This window comes from Rattus norvegicus, chromosome 7, assembly GCF_036323735.1.
Source record: "Rattus norvegicus strain BN/NHsdMcwi chromosome 7, GRCr8, whole genome shotgun sequence".
NCBI classification, from domain to species: Eukaryota; Metazoa; Chordata; class Mammalia; order Rodentia; family Muridae; genus Rattus; species Rattus norvegicus.
Window position 1 is genome coordinate 46,937,697 of NC_086025.1, and position 20,472 is coordinate 46,958,168.

Consider the following 20,472-nt stretch of genomic DNA (forward strand, 5'->3'; position numbering starts at 1 on the left):
ACACCATACACACACACATACACACACATATACACATACACACATAATACACACACATACACACACATATACATACACATACACACACATACACATACACACGCATATATACATGCATACATACACATACATACACACAAAAACACACACACAAACACACACAAACACACATACATACATATACACACACATACACCACACACACACATACACACACATATACACACATATACACCCACACATACACACACACGTATACACACACATACACACACATATATACACACATACACACCTAATACACACACACATACACACACATATATACACACATACACACACACGTATACACACACATACACACACATATATACACACATACACACCTAATACACACACACATACACACACATATATACACACATACACACACATACACATACACACACATATATACACACATACACACATAATACACGCACACACAGAATTACTTTTGCTTTGAAATTATTATTAGAATTCAAAGGCCAACAGATAACTTAATGGAATAAAAACAAACACAGGATGAGTTGATTTAAGTCAGTGAATATTGACATTTTATTTTTATGTTAATCTGTATTTTTGTTATCAGGCATATTTGAATACCATTCAGAATTTTCAAAAATATTCACTGAATAAATAACTTTCACTCTAGGAGCTACATAGATACTGCATTTAATTTATTTACTTAGAAGCTTTGGAGCCCTTCCTATGATGCTTATGAAATTGAGATTGACGCAGATCCCTAATGATGGCATATTAATAGTGAAGAAACATTTTATGACTTGACATGTCCCTGCACATAAGTATTCAAAATGCCCCCTTACAGAGACACCACACCTTGTTGTCAATAAATAATTCCACTTTAATGGCAAAGTAATAATTTAGACAGATACAGGGTGCACATTTGCAAAAAAATATATGCAAGCTGGTTTACAAGCTAGGGGTGGGACAATAAACCAATAGAAAATACATCATCCAGTTAGATCCATTGACACCAAGTACTTATTGTTGGGGCTTTACAAAGACTACAAAACTTTTCAGATGATTTCTTTCACTGCTTCTTGCTATTTACATGATATGTTACATCAAAAAATGTACAAAATATAAAATGTATACAGACAAATGTTTCACAAACTAGTTTAAATTGTAAACTAGGTGTACCTACTGGGATGTACTGCAGGAAGTTCTGTTTATGCTCATGTGTGGACTGTATGTCTCAGAATGGCAGGGAAAGATGAGCGGTTTCCTTAGCTCACACATCATACAAGGGCAACGAGCCACTCATCCAGCTCCACGGATTGATGTTGCACAATAGATTTGATCCACAGTTGAGGTTCCAAAGTCAGGGTGACAATTTCTGTGTGCATAAGTTCAGCCTGATATCCCTCGGGGCAGTAGCACCGTGTAAGGACCTATATACTTAGCGACATCCTGAAATCTGCACAGATACCTTGTGTTGTTCAGTTTGCTCTATAGAAACCAACCCAAAGGTGGTCACAGAGGGTAGCACCAATAACATGTCCTCAAAGGCACACAGAGCTTTGTCTATACCGTGGCATAGACCTCAGGTTTCATAAACTTTGAACCCGTCCTCTGTGGGTGGTGTACCTTTACCAGTGACTGATTTCACGCACTGTCTTCATAGCCCGCCACGAGATATGTATGTTCAGATAGTCACTCATCCAAAATTGTACCGGCCTCATGTACAGTTCTGAAGCATGCGCACTCTAGCACTGATGGCCCCTGCATTGTCACAACAACTTGTTAAGTACAGGACAAACACACCAGATAATAACAGCTTCGAGGGTTTGCATTCTGTATTGGCTTGCAGCATACAGGGAGCCTCAGCAGGTGAGACACCTCTTAACACCAACAGGATAAAATACAATTTTCGTTTGTGTTTGATTTTGAATTTGTGCAAGTTTGGAAAAAAAATCATTATTTACAATACCTACCCAGTAGACTGTGCAAATCTAACCTTCTTGTACAGTATAAATGCTTCCTCTTCCACAGTGACTGACCACATCAGTGTTCCTTAATGCAGAATGTCTCGTGTATGACGGTAACACTCCAAACAGCATGTGCCCGAAACTAACTTTTGTGTCTTTGAAAGATAAACACGAGGGAGGGAAAGCCAAAGAGTTGTGCTCACGCTGAATCCAGTGCTTGTAGTTCAACTGGATCCAGATTAGGAATCTCCCACCTTCCGAAATGCTTTCATTTAGAACTAGGTGGAATGAAGCCACATGTCTCTGCTTTTAAGGGATGGCCAAAGAAGGGTTCTATGGTTCTCGAATGATTTGCAGGATAGGCAAAGAAATATCTTCCCTCTTAAGATAAAAATACTGATCTTTCTCCTATCCATTTCTTCAAGAAAAGGAAAGTTAAAAATAAAATGATATACAGAAATGAGGCTGCTGTGTTAACTGGTGTGTTGCTTGGTTGTCAATGAAGAGACAGTGGAAATTACCAATGGTTTAGTATTGAAGCGGACTGTTGAAACTGTTGGAGAAATCTGGTTTAAGGCAGTGAGACAGCACCATAGAAAAATGTTCCTTCTTTCACTGAAAAGGCTCGAACAAATAAAGCCCTAAAAAGCCTTTTGTCAGTGTTGACTAATAATTGGTATAAAACTCTGGTTCAGGGAGTTGGCAGGTGGTTTGAAAAGACCACTGTGGTAAAAACAACCTTATAAAACCCATGACTCATACCCTAAGAGAGGAGCTCGAGACGGTGAGAAGGAATGGCGCTTCCCATTAGCTACAGGACTTTTTATTTTCTGGTGGGTGCACAATTCCCTTTGTGCTTATGGAGGACTGGCCTCTTGGGTTCCTTCTGCAGTGAGTGAGCACAGAACACAAACTCTACTGGGGCCTTGTCACCAGCACCGTGTGGCACAAAGGAGGTTCCATGGATCAGAAGGATCCTGCCTGAGAAGGGCAGCCTCCGCCCCGAGGAAACAAAAGAAAGGCACAAAAAAAAAAAAAAAGACAGAAAAGAAAAAGAAAAAAATAGGCCTGCACTGTAAACTTTGAAAGAGGAAGAAAATAAAGTCCAGTCTCACTATCCCGTGTGTAATCTACTTGGTTGCCTCATCTTTAGGGCCCTTCCCAATTGAGTAATGGAGCCCTTGCTAACCTCCATGGCTATAAAACTGCCTAGCAATAAAATAAACTTAAGCTCCCATTTCATTTTCGCATCTTGGCAGTTCCAACCTAATTCTGCTGCCTCCTTGGAGACCACAACTCTGGGTCAGGGCCCTGGACAGGGCACTTTCATACTGGCAGTGGTTTAGTGACAATACCTGTCTTTTAAACACCTTTTGAAAAGCATAGTCCTTTGCCTAACTCTTTCACCCTTTAGAGGGTGGATTCAATAGATGTATCCAAAATGTCTTCATGGTGGCTGACGCTGTCACTGTCACAGCTCTGTGTGCCCGGGTAATTGGCTGCTTCTTGGAGCTTCATTAGCATATTCATCTGAAGAAAGCAAAAGAGACATCCTTGTGAGCAACCATGCATTGAGCCAGCCAGCCCCAGAATGAGCAGGGCCCTCAGCCATCTCAGAGAACTGTCTCTTCTCATCCCATCCAAATGAAAATGCACATAACAGTTATTGGTTTCTGCTCACCAACCTGGCTCTTAAATTGTTTCTCTCAAACATAAGTACAGCTCTAATCCAGAAGAACAAAATAGGGCCGTAAGATAACTCTTTTATTTGGGGCTGTGAATGAATGCTACTTCAGCAGGGAAACTGGAAAGGAAACCCTATCACAGCTGGACATCTGGGTTAGTTGCTGGAGAGCGAGCCAAGCTTCCCAGCTTTCTGGCTGGGGAGAAACAGAGAGCACCGAATGGCAAATAAAAGTTGTGAGTATACACACACACACACACACACACACACACACACACACACACACACACACACACACATGCGCGCGCACAGGCTTGCAAGCACTATCCCTTGAGAGAAGCAGGAGACAACCGAGTGGAATGAAGCCAGCTGCTGCACACAGTACACCATCTGTTATTCAGGAGCTGACCTCAAGAGGGGGTAACTGAAGGAAGCGGACCATGAGCGTTTGAAGAGGGAGAAGGAAAGCATCACTGTCAAGTGTTTGTTGTCACTGAGGCTCTGGCTGAAATATGATTGATACATCACTGAGAACAAAAGCCACCTCCTGGAACAATAGCGGCTGTCTCGAGCATCTCGGCTTCACGGGAGAATTGTAGCATTTGTTCCAGCGGAGGGGACTTGTGCGCGAGAGCACCTGGAGAGGAGGACAGCTCTCCAATGTATTATACAATAAAAGGCTTGGATTTCAATAGATCTGCAGTTCCGCTATTAGAGACGGGAGCTGGGGGAAAAGAAAGCATGTTTAAAAGCGGACTGGGCAAATCGATGGCTCGACAATTTCAGAAGGCACAGGGTAATTGGTGCCTGTCTTCGTGAGGGTCAGGGGCTTGCTTTCTTATTGAGGGTTTCTAAGAGTACAATAAACTTTATATTGCTGAGTGCCAAATACTAACCATAGTTTTTTTTTTTCCTTCTTCTTCAGCAATCAAAAGTTGTCTTTTACCTTTCAACTCAGGGAACTAGAGAGAAGATAGCTAAAACAAGGTTTCTTGGTCTTCATTCAGAGTATGGATATTTATATGTCAGTAAAAAAAAAATATGTTCAAAAAGCGCTTGGAAAATGCGTAAGGAATTAGTAATCATCAATTCCAGCAGGAATGTCATTCTGACAAGGAGGTTTCTGAAATCATTATAGAGGATTTTGAAATCATTTTTGATAATTTTCAGGGCATTTTTTCAACAGTATTTCAGCCGTAACTCCTACGACGTATTAAACCACCTACACAGGAGTATGAGATAAAAGTAGTTTGTGAAAATGTCTGAAGCTTAAAGCATATTATACTGAAGCTGGTTTATAAAGGAGAAATGTGTTTGAGCTCTCTCCTGACTTAAAAAGAGACTATACAATATCCTCTGACCACAGTAGGCTCCAGGCATACGTGGCACGGATGCATGCACATGTGTATGCACACACATACACACACATACACACGCAGGCAAAATTTTCATATACATAAAATAATAAATAAAAGAAATGGTGCTATACAGTAAGTTCAATTAACATAATTCCCCCATCTGAGATCTGTAATAAATACATACAATGAGATTTACTCTATGACTAATGGTTATTTGTAGAGAGCGGCCCGGCGAAACAAAGATGGCGCCGACATCCAGCCTTGTCTGGATATAAACGACTTACTGCGCATGTGTAGGCTTGTCCCCTTGCTAGGGCTCCCTCTAGTGGTGAACAGCGGTACTACACATGTGCGGTTTATACACCAGGTGTTAGTTGACCGTTAATATGCTAATGAGGTGATTCATTCTCCGCCAATCCCTGGAGGACAAGTAGTGGGGTGATCCAAGCCCCACCAATCCCTGAGAGATAATTAGCATACTGTTGTCTATATAAGCCGAGCGATTTTGCTGCTCAGGGTCCCTGTTCAAGAGAGCTGTAACACTAAGAAAGCTATAACACTAAGAAGAGCTGTAACACAGTAAAGGCTTGTTCGCAGAAGAATCCTGTTGCCGCGCGTCGTTCTTACTGGCGGGACATTAGGCGCGCGACAGTTATTCTTTTATATATTGAACTAAAGACATCATATAAGGAAGGTAGGTTTATATATCACTCAATTATCCTTATGATCAACCTAGAATCTCTGTGTCCCCTGGTCTCCTTGGTATCCTCTGTCTACTCACAGCCAAGATAATACCTATTACTTTACCATGTCCTTCAGTGTGCCTCACACTGCCAGTTACCCCAACACCATGCTCCGCCTTCTGCTATGTTACTAGAAGGTTCTTAAGCAACTACAAATCTAAACAGATACACACTAGTCAGAAATACTCACCAGCTGTCCAGTCAGTGTGATAAAGTTTTAACTACCCGTAAAAATAAAATGGCTCCATGTGACCTAACAGTTGGATAAGTCTACCATTTAATTCTTCCAACCAACTGATATTTGGCCTCCAACTCTTGATTTTCACTGTGCTGCTTGGCAGTGTCCTGTGTGATGTTTCCTCAGTGTGAGAGGCTCCACATTCAACCACATGAAAATGGCCAATGCCTGTTTCAACATCCAGCTTAACCATGCCATCTGTGAAGTCCCTTAACAGACTCACAACTTGGCCTACCGTGTCGTCTCCTACATCTTAGGCAGTTTATGCAGGCACACATCTCCCACCACCCCTGGGCTATGTCCTTTTAGAACTGTAAGTGATTCCCACTCTGATCACTAAATCTTAGCATTCAGTATGCATGAGCCAAGACAACGTTGTGGTGATGATGTCTGCTTCAGTTTTAAAATAATGTTCAGCGTAGCAGAACACCTAATCCCTGTTAAGATTCAAAACCACAATCCCGACAATGGTAATTCCCCTACTAGGATTTGTTATTTAGGTTAACGGCAATACATTTTTGTTTTCCAGCAACGATTATAAAAATACACAAAAGCAGAGGCAGAGATGGCAAATATGTGTTCACAATAGAATAAATCTGAACCTCAGTTTAGTATTAGGTGATACCGTCTGGCACTGAGAAAGCAGGACAGTGGTTTCCTCTTGAGGTTCTCACTAGTAACATACTACAAAAGTACAAAGCAGGTGTACTAAAAATAGCTTTATTCCTAATTATAATATATACTTAACATTTTCATATCTGTGTTCTATATTATTACATAAACTATTTAGTGCTTCTAAAATTAAAATTACATGCACTGGTAGCAACAGTACCTCCCTTTCTATTGTCACAGAGATGGCACTGGCTCTTCTCTGAGAGTACCGGGATTCAGTTCCAAGCACCCATATGTCAAGACACTGTAACACTAGGTACAGGAGATCTGAAACTCTCACACAGACATAAATGCAGATAAAATATCTGTGATGGTTTGTATATGCTCGGGCCCAGGGAGTGGCATAATTAGGAGGTGTGGCCTTGTTAGAGTGGGTGTGGCCTTTTTGGAGTAGGTGTGTCCTTGTTGGAATCATTGTGGGCGTGGTCTTTAAGAACCTCATCCTAGCTGCCTGGAAGTCAGTCTTCTCCTAGCAGCCTTCAGATGATGATGATGAACTCTCAGCTCCTCCTGCACCATGCCTGCCTGGATGCTGCCATGCTCCTGCCTTGATGATAATGGACTGAACCGCTGAACCTGTAAGCCAGTCCCAACTAAATGTTGTCCTTATAAGACTTGCCTTGGTTGTGATGTCTGTTCACAGCAGTAAAATCCTAACTATGACAGCAACGTTGCACATAAAAATAAATAAGTCTTAAAACAAAAGAGTTTACCCTTCAAAACTGAAAGCAACAGAGAACTCACTGTATATTTAATTAGGCTAGCTAATACATATAGTAAATAGTTCTTTGTTCTGTGTACATTTGATTATGTTTTTATCTATGAACAAACTTCAGTTTTCTCTTAAATACCACAATCTAGTAGATTGTGGTAATATTTAATATACTGATCATCTAAATATCAACATAATTTAATATATAATCAGAGAAAAATTATAGTCATGGGATTTGTCCCAGTTTCAGGGTTTCTTACACTTTAATTCTAGATAAACATATTTTATTGTTGTTGATTTTATTTCAACCAGGGAGACTGCACTAAAGGCAACAGTTTATGTGATTAACCCTTATTAGGCAGGTTCCTTATATCACCTAACATAGCTGGCCTTTGATACTGATATCTAAGTGCTAATAACTGCACATTTACAGTCTTAAAAATAACTACACTGACTCATCTAGAAAAGAACGACCAGACAGCCTTACCAAGGGGTCCCCCTCTGTGTCAGTCTGGGGAATGTGCTTTGACGTTGTGGCTTCCTTTGTAGATGTGCAGCCCTCGTACCCAACATCTTCTGGTCGCAGCTGCAGCAATGCTGGGCCCTCCTGAGGCAAGGACGCAGAACTCCACGGGTATGTGTCAAGGACCCACTTGGAGGGATCTTCCCATGGTGCACGTTTACCATACATCTAAAGGTTCACCACAAACACAAAGAGCATTTCTATTAGATGAAAAAAATCAAGTCAATGCCAAACAGGTGGCTATTTTCACATATGTTTCAAGAAAATCACCCATGAGCTAAACATGTCCATCTACAAAGCTCACTTGATAATTACATGTTCTACAGAACAGAAGGAAGAACCTGATGTGGAGGGAAGCATGAAGGAGGTGCACTGTAAGGAAATATAGACATCAGTGCACACGTTTATTTTACCAATAACTTTACAAATGCAGGTGAAACAAACAAACATCTCATTTTGTTTTGATAAACAAAAGTTAAATTTTGGAGAGGTCTGAGAAACAAAATCCATTTCTTTCAATGAAGGGAGTTCTGAACCAAAATGTACTTTGGAAGGATGACGAATGAAAGAAAAAGAAGGCTTTTCTCATCCACGTACGGTGATAACCATTTTCCTCTAATAACCTCATAATTCTATTGCTTCCTGTTGGGAGACATTTTTATATGTTTATAAATAAGAACACTGAGAAAAGAGGGGTAAAAATGGAAACCCAAGTATGAATTCTATACGAATCTATAGGAACACAATAAGCTTAATAAGAAAGAAATGCAAGAGACTGCACAGAGCAGCATCAGGAGGATGCCAGGGAACAGGTAGATCCAGGACTTTCTAAGTTAGGGACACAGCTGGCATCAAACTACGGAGAGGGCAGAGGATGCTGAGATTTTTATAAAGACATAAGGCCATGAGAATATGGACAGAGATGCCACACCTAGGAAGAGGCAAGTGTCCTTTCTTTGCCCTTGTGACCTGTGCCACCGAGGACCATGCTGGATTTCAAGTGCTTTAGTGTCACGACCTCAGAGGGCGATGTGTGGTTTATTCAGTGATGATGGCATTTTCAGTGAGACAAAGAAAAATATAGGCATTGCGGGCACACGTCCATGGAATACTTTTAGGTTTCTCTGGAATCCATATTAAAGTTTGAATCTGTGACAATATGAAGCTATCTAGGTCCCAATATTCCTTCTGGAAGAAGAGACAGAGGCAGAGATCTAAAGATTATTTTCTGTCTGTCGGTTTGTTTTGTTTTGTTTTGTTTTAATAGCTCTCATTTTGGAGCAGGAAGTTTTGTCTCAGCTAAACACTGTTTAATCTAGGGTAGAAAATACAGATATGTATACAGCTAATTAAAATTTAAAAAATGTACAATTCATAGAAAGTTTGTGTTGAGGGAATGGAGGGCTGGCTGGCTCAGCAGTCAAGAGTACCAGCTACTCCTCTAAAGGAGCCAGATTCAATGCCTATAACAGGGATGGCAGCTTACAGCCTTTCTAAACTCCAGGTCCAGGGGAACTGACACCTTTTCCTGGCTTCTAATAGCACAAGGCACATATGTATTACACATACCTAAGTTCTAGCAAAACACTCATACGCATAGAATGAAAACGCTAGGTAACACTAAAACAAGACAGTTTATTATTGTTGTTATCATTTTACAAAATGTGGTGGCTAGAACTGACATAAGAAAGACTTGAGTTTGTATAAACAACCGGAGCCAATTTTTAACAATCAGCCAGGGCAAAGAGCATCCGGAACACAGAAAGTGAATGTTCTAAGAGGACAAATAGAAACACCCAGGAGGAACCGATTTGATTGCTAACATTTCAAGAACGATGGAATTATCAGGAGAATAACTCAGACAGTGCGTGAGCCACATCCTTTCCAAACTGGTCATGTGGCAGAGAGCAGCCCCCATATGGCTTCTCAGCAGGCACGAGCCTTCATCCAAAAATGACTTTCCCTTTCCGTTCCTCCAAACAGAGAGACTCAGGGTCCTTTCTGCACTTCTTCCTCTAGGCTAAGGTCCTTTGACCTTAGTGGATGCAAGGGCAGCGTATGACCTTTTCTGCTTTAGCGGTCACAGCTGGAGTTCTCCCAGAGTCCGACTACCCAAATTCTTCCACACAGTAAAGGTTTCAACTTCAACAAGAACTGTGCATCCATTCGGAGGGTACTTTTCTCCCCTCATCCACATGCTGGCTCACAACTTGATCCTCTATACCTACAGGGTAGCTGATTCAGTGTTCACACTAACCTAGCACCATATGTCAGGATCCGAGGCCAGAAGCTAGAGGTATATGTGACTTCTGTTTTAGAGGTTATGATTTTTCAATGATAGTAACTCTCACTCAATGGAAGCTTTACACACTTATAATGATCAAGTAAGAGTTTTATAAGTATTATTTAATATAAAGTCTGTTTATCTCCCAAGCTAAAATCTAAGGAAATTATGCAATTTATGTATCACCTCTTTAAGGCTTCTAAGACTTCTGTTGCTTTTTATTTGTTAGCAAGCAAACGTGAAATAAGACACGATATATATATGTATATATAATTTATTTATATGAAAATTATATCTGGAGAGCAAATAATTCACCGAAATATAAGTTTAAAAATATGATTACTATAAATGTGTTTTTATAAATGATAATAGGAATTCTTTGAATAAATGAAGTTTGAAAGACCAGCTCACATTGTACACTGAACAATGTTTTTTTTTTTTTTTTTTTTTTTTTTTTTGGTTCTTTTTTTCGGAGCTGGGGACCGAACCCAGGGCCTTGCGCTTCCTAGGCAAGCGCTCTACCACTGAGCTAAATCCCCAACCCCTGAACAATGGTTTTTGAAAATTCATGAGATGCAAAACATTAACAGACATACTACTGCATATTCGTCACCAGACATACCGCTGAGCATTTCTTGCCCCCTACTTTAATTTCCCACATAAATAGCCAAATAAATAAATAGTTTTTTTTTAATAATGTGGCTTTCTTTTCTTTCTTTCCACGTTGGTTTATTATTTATTTGCTTCATTTCTCTAAACAGTAATACAGTACTCTACCTGTAGGCCTTCCCTCACTGCCTCCAGAACATAAGGTACCAAGGAATAATTCCAAAGATCCATGAACCACACCCTAGAACCTTCCACATCCATGGGGCAAGGAAGGAAGAGCCGAGGACCTGAGAAAAAACAAATGATACAGTGCTGCAGAAGCTTTCCATTTCCCAACACAAACACATGCTCAGATACCTTTTGGAGAAATGCAACATGCATATATTCCTAGAAAATTCCTAACCTGGTTAGCCCAGTGACCATGAAAACCATATTCCTAGAAGAGGGCCTCTCCTTTTTCTGAACAATGAAATATTAATCTAAGGCATAACAGGGATTCATGAGAAATAACAAAATGTCGAATCCAGTCTTGGTTTACAAACTGCGTAGACTTCTATTACATAGAGATGAATGGTTCATGACAAACAGCCATTATTGGCAGAATTTGGAATCAATTATTTGCAGAGTGTGGAATCAGTACACATATCTAAGCTGAGGACAGAGTTCCCGTCTGCAGCTGAGGGTCTTTTGATGATTTCATAGCACTGAGAAATGCCCTTCTGCCCATGAACCTTAAGAAGAGATGTAACAACAAACTGTATCGTGCCCACAAAGAGAGTAATTTGGTTTTATCTTTTAAAAAAAGTGAAAACAAAATTATTTATAAGAAATCCAAGTCCATTCTCTTACAGTTGCAAGTGAATGGGCTAATAGATAAAATATGTAGGTTTTTTTTTTCTTTTAGAATAAAAACAGTACACTGGGTGGTTCTTCTTTTGAATAGGAATGTAATTTTTAGATACTTTCCTATTGCAAACTTAATTTTACTATTCATAATTGTCAGATGCAATGAAATAAGTACAGATAGAAACTGTCTTAGAAAAAGACAGTTTTAGAAAAGAGAAGAATCTCTTACTCTTTGGAAGCCTAAAAGGACTAGCTTTCCTTGTGATTTTACCACCCAATCTAGTTAGCTTTACCCAGTACTCTCAGTGTCTGCAAAAGGGACTGTTTTAGGAACTTACCAATGGTGACATCAGAAGAACTATGTGTTTCCAAAACACTATTGAGATGATGCCACGTCTTAGGGATCCAATCTATAATTTTGACTAGGTCGTTATTACGTATATTCCTTTCAATTTCCATCTCTATCAGTTTCCTTCGAAGATACCTGCCTAAAAAGCCTTTTACAGGTTCCATGTGATTTGCACATAAAACCCACCTACAAATAAAGAAAAGAAATATCAAGTTCATTTTTTAAAAAATAAGCTAGCTTATTCTTTAAAAATTACTATGAAAATAAGTTATTTTCATAGTAATTTTCATTGCAAGATAAAGCACTGACTGACCCTTGTTAATTAATGGCCACAGTTTGATGCTGCACACATTTAGAAAATCTATTATCCTTAGAGTAATAATACAGCGAATTTTACTTGAGAGCTTCCAAGAAGCTTATGTTCCTGAGAGCCAGTAAGGTGTACACATGCTGAGAAGGCTTCTGTAGCAGAATCATAGATCCTGAAATAGGAGCGCTCTTCAGCCTTCACTTAGAAGCAGAGTGCTCTGTCTTAGCCAGGGAAGTAGTGAGCAGGAAAAGAAACACTTTTGATTACAGATTAAAGATCACAGAATGTCTGCTTAAATGGAGTGCTAGGGGAAGCAAGAATCATCCTCATCCTACAGATCACTTTGGGCAGGATTTTTTGCAGACAAATGTAAAAACAGCCTTCAAGACATTTTTATGATTAGAGAGTAATAAGAACACGTGTACACAAGAGCATACACACCACAAACACACACACACACACACACACACACACACACACACACATGCTCCAAGTCTTTACCTGAAATTGTGATGTAGTTCTAAATTTGGTGACGAAGACACTCCCTGATTCATGGTTCCAATAATATAAGGACTAGGAAAAATGGAGAATGGAGCATTAGGATGTTCTAGAGGAAAAAGCGATTAGAAGTGTCTTAGAAAAACAATTAAGAAAGATAAACACTATTCTCCCTTTATAGTAGTCTTTTTTTTTTTTTTTTTTATTAACTTGAGTATTTCTTATATACATTTCGAGTGTTATTCCCTTTCCCGGTTTCCGGGCAAACATCCCCCTCCCCCCTCCCCTTCCTTATGGGTGTTCCCCTCCCAACCCTCCCCCCATTGCCGCCCTCCCCCCATAGACTAGTTCACTGTGGGTTCAGTCTTAGCAGGACCCAGGGCTTCCCCTTCCACTGGTGCTCTTACTAGGATATTCATTGCTACCTATGGGGTCAGAGTCCAGGGTCAGTCCATGTATAGTCTTTAGGTAGTGGCTTAGTCCCTGGAAGCTCTGGTTGCTTGGCATTGTTGTACTTTTGGGGTCTCGAGCCCCTTCAAGCTCTTCCAGTTCTTTCTCTGATTCCTTCAATAGGGGACCTATTCTCAGTTCAGTGGTTTGCTGCTGGCATTCGCCTCTATATTTGCTGTATTCTGGCTGTGTCTCTCAGGAGCGATCTACATCCGGCTCCTGTCGGTCTGCACTTCTTTGCTTCATCCATCTTGTCTAATTGGGTGGCTGTATATGTATGGGCCACATGTGGGGCAGGCTCTGAATGGGTGTTCCTTCAGTCTCTGTTTTAATCTTTGCCTCTCCCTTCCCTGCCAAGGGTATTCTTTTTCCTCATTTAAAGAAGGAGTGAAGCATTCACATTTTGATCATCCGTCTTGAGTTTCGTTTGTTCTAGGGATCTAGGGTAATTCAAGCATTTGGGCTAATAGCCACTTATCAATGAGTGCATACCATGTATGTCTTTCTGTGATTGGGTTAGCTCACTCAGGATGATATTTTCCAGTTCCAACCATTTGCCTACGAATTTCATAAACTCGTTGTTTTTGATAGCTGAGTAATATTCCATTGTGTAGATGTACCACATTTTCTGTATCCATTCCTCTGTTGAAGGGCATCTGGGTTCTTTCCAGCTTCTGGCTATTATAAATAAGGCTGCGATGAACATAGTGGAGCACGTGTCTCTTTTATATGTTGAGGCATCTTTTGGGTATATGCCCAAGAGAGGTATAGCTGGATCATCAGGCAGTTCAATGTCCAATTTTCTGAGGAACCTCCAGACTGATTTCCAGAATGGTTTTACCAGTCTGCAATCCCACCAACAATGGAGGAGTGTTCCTCTTTCTCCACATCCTCGCCAGCATCTGCTGTCACCTGAGTTTTTGATCTTAGCCAATCGCACTGGTGTGAGGTGAAATCTCAGGGTTGTTTTGATTTGCATTTCCCTTATGACTAAAGATGTTGAACATTTCTTTAGGTGTTTCTCAGCCATTCGGCATTCCTCAGCTGTGAATTCTTTGTTTAGCTCTGAACCCCATTTTTTAATAGGGTTATTTGTTTCCCTGCGGTCTAACTTCTTGAGTTCTTTGTATATTTTGGAAATAAGGCCTCTATCTGTTGTAGGATTGGTAAAGATCTTTTCCCAATCTGTTGGTTGCCGTTTTGTCCTAACCACAGTGTCCTTTGCCTTACAGAAGCTTTGCAGTTTTATGAGATCCCATTTGTCGATTCTTGATCTTAGAGCATAAGCCATTGGTGTTTTGTTCAGGAAATTTTTTCCAGTGCCCATGTGTTCCAGATGCTTCCCTAGTTTTTCTTCTATTAGTTTGAGTGTGTCTGGTTTGATGTGGAGGTCCTTGATCCACTTGGACTTAAGCTTTGTACAGGGTGATAAGGATGGATCGATCTGCATTCTTCTACATGTTGCCCTCCAGTTGAACCAGCACCATTTGCTGAAAATACTATCTTTTTTCCATTGGATGGTTTTGGCTCCTTTGTCAAAAATCAAGTGACCATAGGTGTGTGGGTTCATTTCTGGGTCTTCAATTCTATTCCATTGGTCTATCTGTCTGTCTCTGTACCAATACCATGCAGTTTTTATCACTATTGCTCTGTAATACTGCTTGAGTTCAGGGATAGTGATTCCCCCTGAAGTCCTTTTATTGTTGAGGATAGCTTTAGCTATCCTAGGTTTTTTGTTATTCCAGATGAATTTGCAAATTGTTCTGTCTAACTCTTTGAAGAATTGGATTGGTATTTTGATGGGGATTGCATTGAATCTGTAGATTGCTTTTGGTAAAATGGCCATTTTCACCATATTAATCCTGCCAATCCATGAGCATGGGAGATCTTTCCATCTTCTGAGGTCTTCTTCAATTTCTTTCCTCAGTGTCTTGAAGTTCTTATTGTACAGATCTTTTACTTGCTTGGTTAAAGTCACACCGAGGTACTTTATATTATTTGGGTCTATTATGAAGGGTGTCGTTTCCCTAATTTCTTTCTCGGCTTGTAGTCTTTAAGAGGGAAATTTTATAAAGTTAAATTGGAAAGTGACAAAGTAATAGAAATGAAACGTCTGATGGGGATTCTAACTTGAGATTTAACACTGAGGCAAGGTTGCTTCTTCCTCTCCCCATGTGAACCTTAGTGTGTAGATAGATAGATAGATAGATAGATAGATAGATAGATAGATAGATTGATAGATGGGTGGGTGGATAGATGGATGGATACATAGATGGGTAGATATACATGGATGGATAGATAGATAGATAGATAGATAGATAGATAGATAGATAGATAGGTGGGTGGATGGATGGAGACATTGTGGATTTGGTCTAATGCTTATATTATGTTAAATGGGTTTCTGCAGGAGAATCTGCATGTAAGATGCTAAGGGTCCCTGTCCCGAGTTGGTTCTGATTGGTAAATAAAGTTACTGGCAACCAAGGGGTGGGCAGGGAAACAGAGGAGGCAGGTCTTTAGGATTTGTGTGCAAGGTGACCAGGAGAGGAAGGAGTTAGTACCACCAAGCTGTGAAAAGGATCAGGTCCATGTTGTGGTTTGCCCTGAAGTTACTGTATTTTGATGCTAATTCCACTGCCCCAAGGACTGCTGCCTAGTCAAGGACTCAGAACTCAGGTGACTTCACCAGAACCACCTGTCCATTGAATTTGTAAAGTACTGGTGAGGTGCAGGTACAGGATAGAAGGAGGCCTGTCATTGGAGCAGAAGGAAGGATGGGCGGGAGAGAAGTTTGAAGGAAGAGGAGGAGACTAAGGGAGAGAGGCAGAGAAGCCGTGGCAGGACAAGATGGCAGGTGATGTTAAGATTCTGCTCTGTGTATTTACAGGTTGTTATTAATGTTCTCAAGGAATGGATGGTACCGGGCTTTGTATGTTTGAGTGGGCAGTTATATCTTACCAATTGGGTCAAAGATTATTGTGTTGTGTGTTCTTTTATGTGAGGGTTTGAGTGTAGGAAAGCGTGCGACTGGGATGTGTTTCCGCCAAGATACCTAGCAGATATCTTGGGGCACCGATGTGTAGACCCAGAGGGGTAAAAGACACCGTTACTCTATTATTTTTATATTTATACAACCACAGGTCCAGGCCTGAAAAGTACAGAAGAGAGAGCATACCAATCATGTAAGAGCTGACGAAGAGTGGCCCCAGCTCACTGTCCCCCCCTCCCGCTCCCGCTTCCAACAATTGGGTCTAGGACAGCAAAGATGGAATACAGATTTTAGTAAGCAAGGACTCAGGAGTATGGGAGGGGAGGTGTTAGCCATGCGGAGGTTAAGGAGTGGTCCAGTCATTGAGCTGATTAAAGCATATTAAAAATAGGTGTGTGTGTGTGTGTGTGTGTGTGTGTGTGTGTGTGTGTGTGTGTGTGTGTGTGTGTCTTTAATTCAGGAACTCAGAACACTGGGGCAGGTAGTGGGGAACGCTCAGCTGCAGCAGTGTAGTGATTAAAGTGTGGTAATCAGTTACCACAACAGAGAGGAGAGAAGGGGAGAGGGAGAGAAGGAAAGAGGAAGGAGAGGGAGAGGGGACAGAGGGAGAGACAGAGAAGCTGTGAAGAATAATTACAATGGTTTGTCTACTCTAAATTTTTTTTATTGAGATGGTGCTTCACTATGTAGCCCTGACTCGAATTGAACTCAGAAATATGCCTGCCTCTAAAGTTCTATGATTAGAGGCGAGAGTCATTACATCCAACTCTCACTAGCATCTTATAGCTGGTGTGCTTATTCCAAACCCCTGTTAATGTTCAATTATTTAAAGATTCACTTTAAAACAGATATTTTTAATTTTATTGTATGGGCATGAGTGTTTTGATCTTATGCATGTTTGTGTACCACATGTGTGCCTAATACCCATGAAGGTCAGAAGAGGGTGTCAGATCTCCAGGGACTGGAATGATAAATAGATCATTGTGAGCACCATTTCTTTAGGCACTGGGAATCAAACCCAGGTCCTATGCAAGGACAAGTGACACTATCCATCTCTCCAGACTTCTTAAAGGTTCTTAAAAATATGATGATTTGATTCCTCCTTTAACCTTTACTTTATGCTGATCAATTTACAGTTGCTTGTCACTAGCAAAGATTGATTACTTAAAACACCAATACAATTAAGGTTAATGCCATTTATATTCTGCTCTGTATGTTTTTCTCTGGAGACCATTTTCCAACTAATATGTAAGTTTTCACACTGTTTTATGCCTTGATTTAACATGTACCTTCACTTTGCATAATAAAACATTATAACAATATTATTAGATATTATTATACTAATGGTATTCACTACAAGTATTAAAACATAAAAAGGTATAAAGAAGTAAATGACATCACTGTTTCTAACCTGATTATTCCCATTATTATATGAGCTTACCATTTGTTGTATTTACAATTGAGAAAACCATTGAAGATATCACTCAAGGAACCCACGTGGTGAAGATTATCCAGAATTATGACAACAGGGAGCTCTACCCCATTATTGTCTGCACTGCACTGCTCAGCCAGGTTGGCAAGATACTGCTGCAATTCCTTAAAGACACAGAACATACCCGTCAGAGACGAGGCTCCAGCTCATGTAAGCAAATCCCATTTTGAGAAAGAGCATACGGTGTCCTTCATTTGGGTTTTTCGTTAAAATTCATAAGAAGATTTTTAAATTTGCACAAATTTAAAATGGAGAGGCTCACATTTTAAAGAAAAGAGGGGCAGGAAAGCAGGCAGGCTATTTCCACAGGCTATCTCAAACTGAGAGCATGGGTACCTTCCTTCCTCCTCAGAAGGAAAGCCAGATGAGTTCTAGATAGGAACCCTCATAGTCAGCTATAAGTATTAAGATGCCTTATTGTTTTTGATATTTCAATGAAGTAGATTTTTTTTACCAAAGATATTTCAATTAGAGAATAAAGCCAAAACGACACTTTTTTAAGGTTCCTAATATACTCCCGACATTTTGACTTGAATTATTCAGATGAGTTGAATCTAACAACATAGTCTCAGTACTCAGATAAACAGCAGATACTTATTTATTTATAGGTTGCAGGTGACTGCTGCAATTTTAAACACAGACAGCATTTCCTTTATTTCACGGGACCATTTAGCATCAGCACATGGCATGTCTTGAGCGGCCTTTCATTTCACAGGCATTATTCTTTGCTAATAACTTTGAACCTAAACAGGATAACCAGTTCTCTGATTGACGGTTCTTGCAGATGGGTAGGTCAGGGGCAAAATTAGGTTTCTTAGCATTATCCTAATCAGTAGGAACATTTCCATATGATTTGCATATTTATAATGCCACTTTCAATTTGTAAATCTTGCTCAGGGTTAAAACAATTCCAGGATCCCAATTTCTGTCAGTCAGGTAAACACATGCACCACGCATGCTGGATGCTTCCTCTCTGCATCCATGAAGTTAGGTTAGAAAACTAACAGCCGAGTGGGTGGAGCAATGCAAAGGAGCAGCAGAGGCCCTCAGTGACCTCCATTCAGGTTTTCTGATGAGTTTATAGGGAGATGACCTGTGATATGAATTGGGAACAATGACTATAACTCCAGCTGCTGAGTTTGAGGTTATTCATTGTTTCAACGTATCTTTATCATGTGCCAGATTCAGTGGGACTAGGAATTCAGAGACCCAGTTTCCTTGTCCCAAGAACTTCCAGTAGATTAGCAGATAACCAAGTCAACAAGAACATCACAATACCATCCAGAAAGTAAAACTCAGGAGACAGCACACTGAGAGCTAAAGGAAGCCTGTCATAGGTTAAAACAGCAGACTATGAGGAGGAAAAAATGGTCAAAATAGGAAGGACAAAAGTAAAAGTTAGAAAGTACAGCTGCAAGATATATAAGGATCTTGTTACAGTGGGACCAAGTGCATGGTTGTGATATGTGAAATGGAAGGGAAAGAAAAAATAGACACTGGATTCATGAACACAGAAGAGAAATGTATCACATTGAAAAGTGTGGACCATAAAACCTTTGTTTGCTAGTCTGTTATTAGTAGGAAAGAGCAATTATTTTGTCATTAAAAGTATATGTTGATAATACATAATATTTTATCTCATCATAATCATTATATGTATTATTTAAGTATATGTTCTATATAAATACATATATAATATACATATATGCATCTATTTTGTATATAATTATAATATGCATATATAATTATATAACATGTATATAATATATATAATGTGTATATACAATTATATTATATATAATATATAATTATATTATAATATATTGTTATAATATAACATATAATATATAATACATAATGTATAATAATAAAAGCATTCAAGATGGTTATTATCTGCAAAGAGGTTTGGCAAGACTTATATAAATATAATTAACCATAAAATGACATTATATTCATATGAATATATGAATATATATTATATTCATTTCATTTTACAACATGTAAAGATGACCCACAGCTTCTGGGAAAGATTTTCAAGGAGCAGAAGTACTTGCCACTATAACTGTACTTTTTTAATGGTTAGGAAATATTTCGATGTTTGAAAAAGGGAGAAGAGCTCTTTACCTAGAAAGGCAGGAATGAGTACAGATATAGAAGAATACAGTATCTACAAAGTAAAGTGCAAAGAGTGAGCTTTGTGAAAGAGAAATGCAGGCAAATAACCTAAGGGGAAGTTAACAATCTGAAATGGAAGGCGAGATAATGCAACATCTCCCATTGACCTCATAGGCATGTAATGCTCAAGGGAAGGAAGTGAGTTAGAACAGGGATTTTTGTGGCACAGAAAGCTGATGAGCCAAGAGAACACAGAGATTGTTGAAGCCAAGGGACATTGTCATGCTAAACAGTAAACGTGTGACAGAAAGCAGCAGAAAACACTGGAGAATTATAATTGAGTGAGATTTTAATTATGAAGAGAGTTTCTATTTCCCACGATGGGAATGGATAGCATAAAGGAGGACTCTTAGGGGGGAGTGAGGCAGGCAGTGAGAAACAGTTGTGGCAGTTTAGTAGAGCAGGTATATGGTTGCCGTAGAAATGGAGGGAAGAGCATGGTCCTCTGATGCCTTTCAGAGCCACATCTGCCATTTCTATAGATAATCTGATCTGATGAAGTAGAACACATCTGTAGGTTGAAAGACTCTCCAGCTGGGGAGGGTGGCA

General features: G+C 39.8%; 1 protein-coding gene and 1 long non-coding RNA gene across 21 annotated transcripts in view; one reads left to right on the forward strand and one right to left on the reverse strand.

Annotated features, from left to right (window-relative positions):
- Nucleotides 1–880: 880 nt before the first annotated feature.
- Nav3 (neuron navigator 3) overlaps nucleotides 881–20,472 on the reverse strand; it is a 788,263-nt gene continuing 768,671 nt past the window's right edge. For 15 of the 16 annotated variants that reach the window (XM_063263475.1, XM_039079115.2, XM_063263477.1 and 12 more), the window contains 6 exons: nucleotides 17,698–17,852; nucleotides 12,821–12,892; nucleotides 11,999–12,195; nucleotides 10,983–11,101; nucleotides 7,886–8,089; nucleotides 881–3,521 (listed from right to left, as the gene is read on the reverse strand). In XM_063263475.1, the coding sequence (XP_063119545.1) occupies nucleotides 3,402–3,521; nucleotides 7,886–8,089; nucleotides 10,983–11,101; nucleotides 11,999–12,195; nucleotides 12,821–12,892; nucleotides 17,698–17,852 (867 nt within the window). In that variant the 3' untranslated portion in view covers nucleotides 881–3,401. The remainder of the gene's footprint in view (nucleotides 3,522–7,885; nucleotides 8,090–10,982; nucleotides 11,102–11,998; nucleotides 12,196–12,820; nucleotides 12,893–17,697; nucleotides 17,853–20,472) is intronic. The other variant, NM_001191782.1, reaches the window with a different exon arrangement.
- Nucleotides 5,304–20,472, forward strand: part of LOC120093801 (uncharacterized) — a 40,745-nt gene continuing 25,576 nt past the window's right edge. For 4 of the 5 annotated variants that reach the window (XR_010053696.1, XR_010053698.1, XR_005487488.2 and 1 more), the window contains exons 1-3: nucleotides 5,304–5,727; nucleotides 7,948–8,032; nucleotides 17,721–17,898. This is a non-coding gene — a long non-coding RNA (uncharacterized LOC120093801). The remainder of the gene's footprint in view (nucleotides 5,728–7,947; nucleotides 8,033–17,720; nucleotides 17,899–20,472) is intronic. The other variant, XR_010053697.1, reaches the window with a different exon arrangement.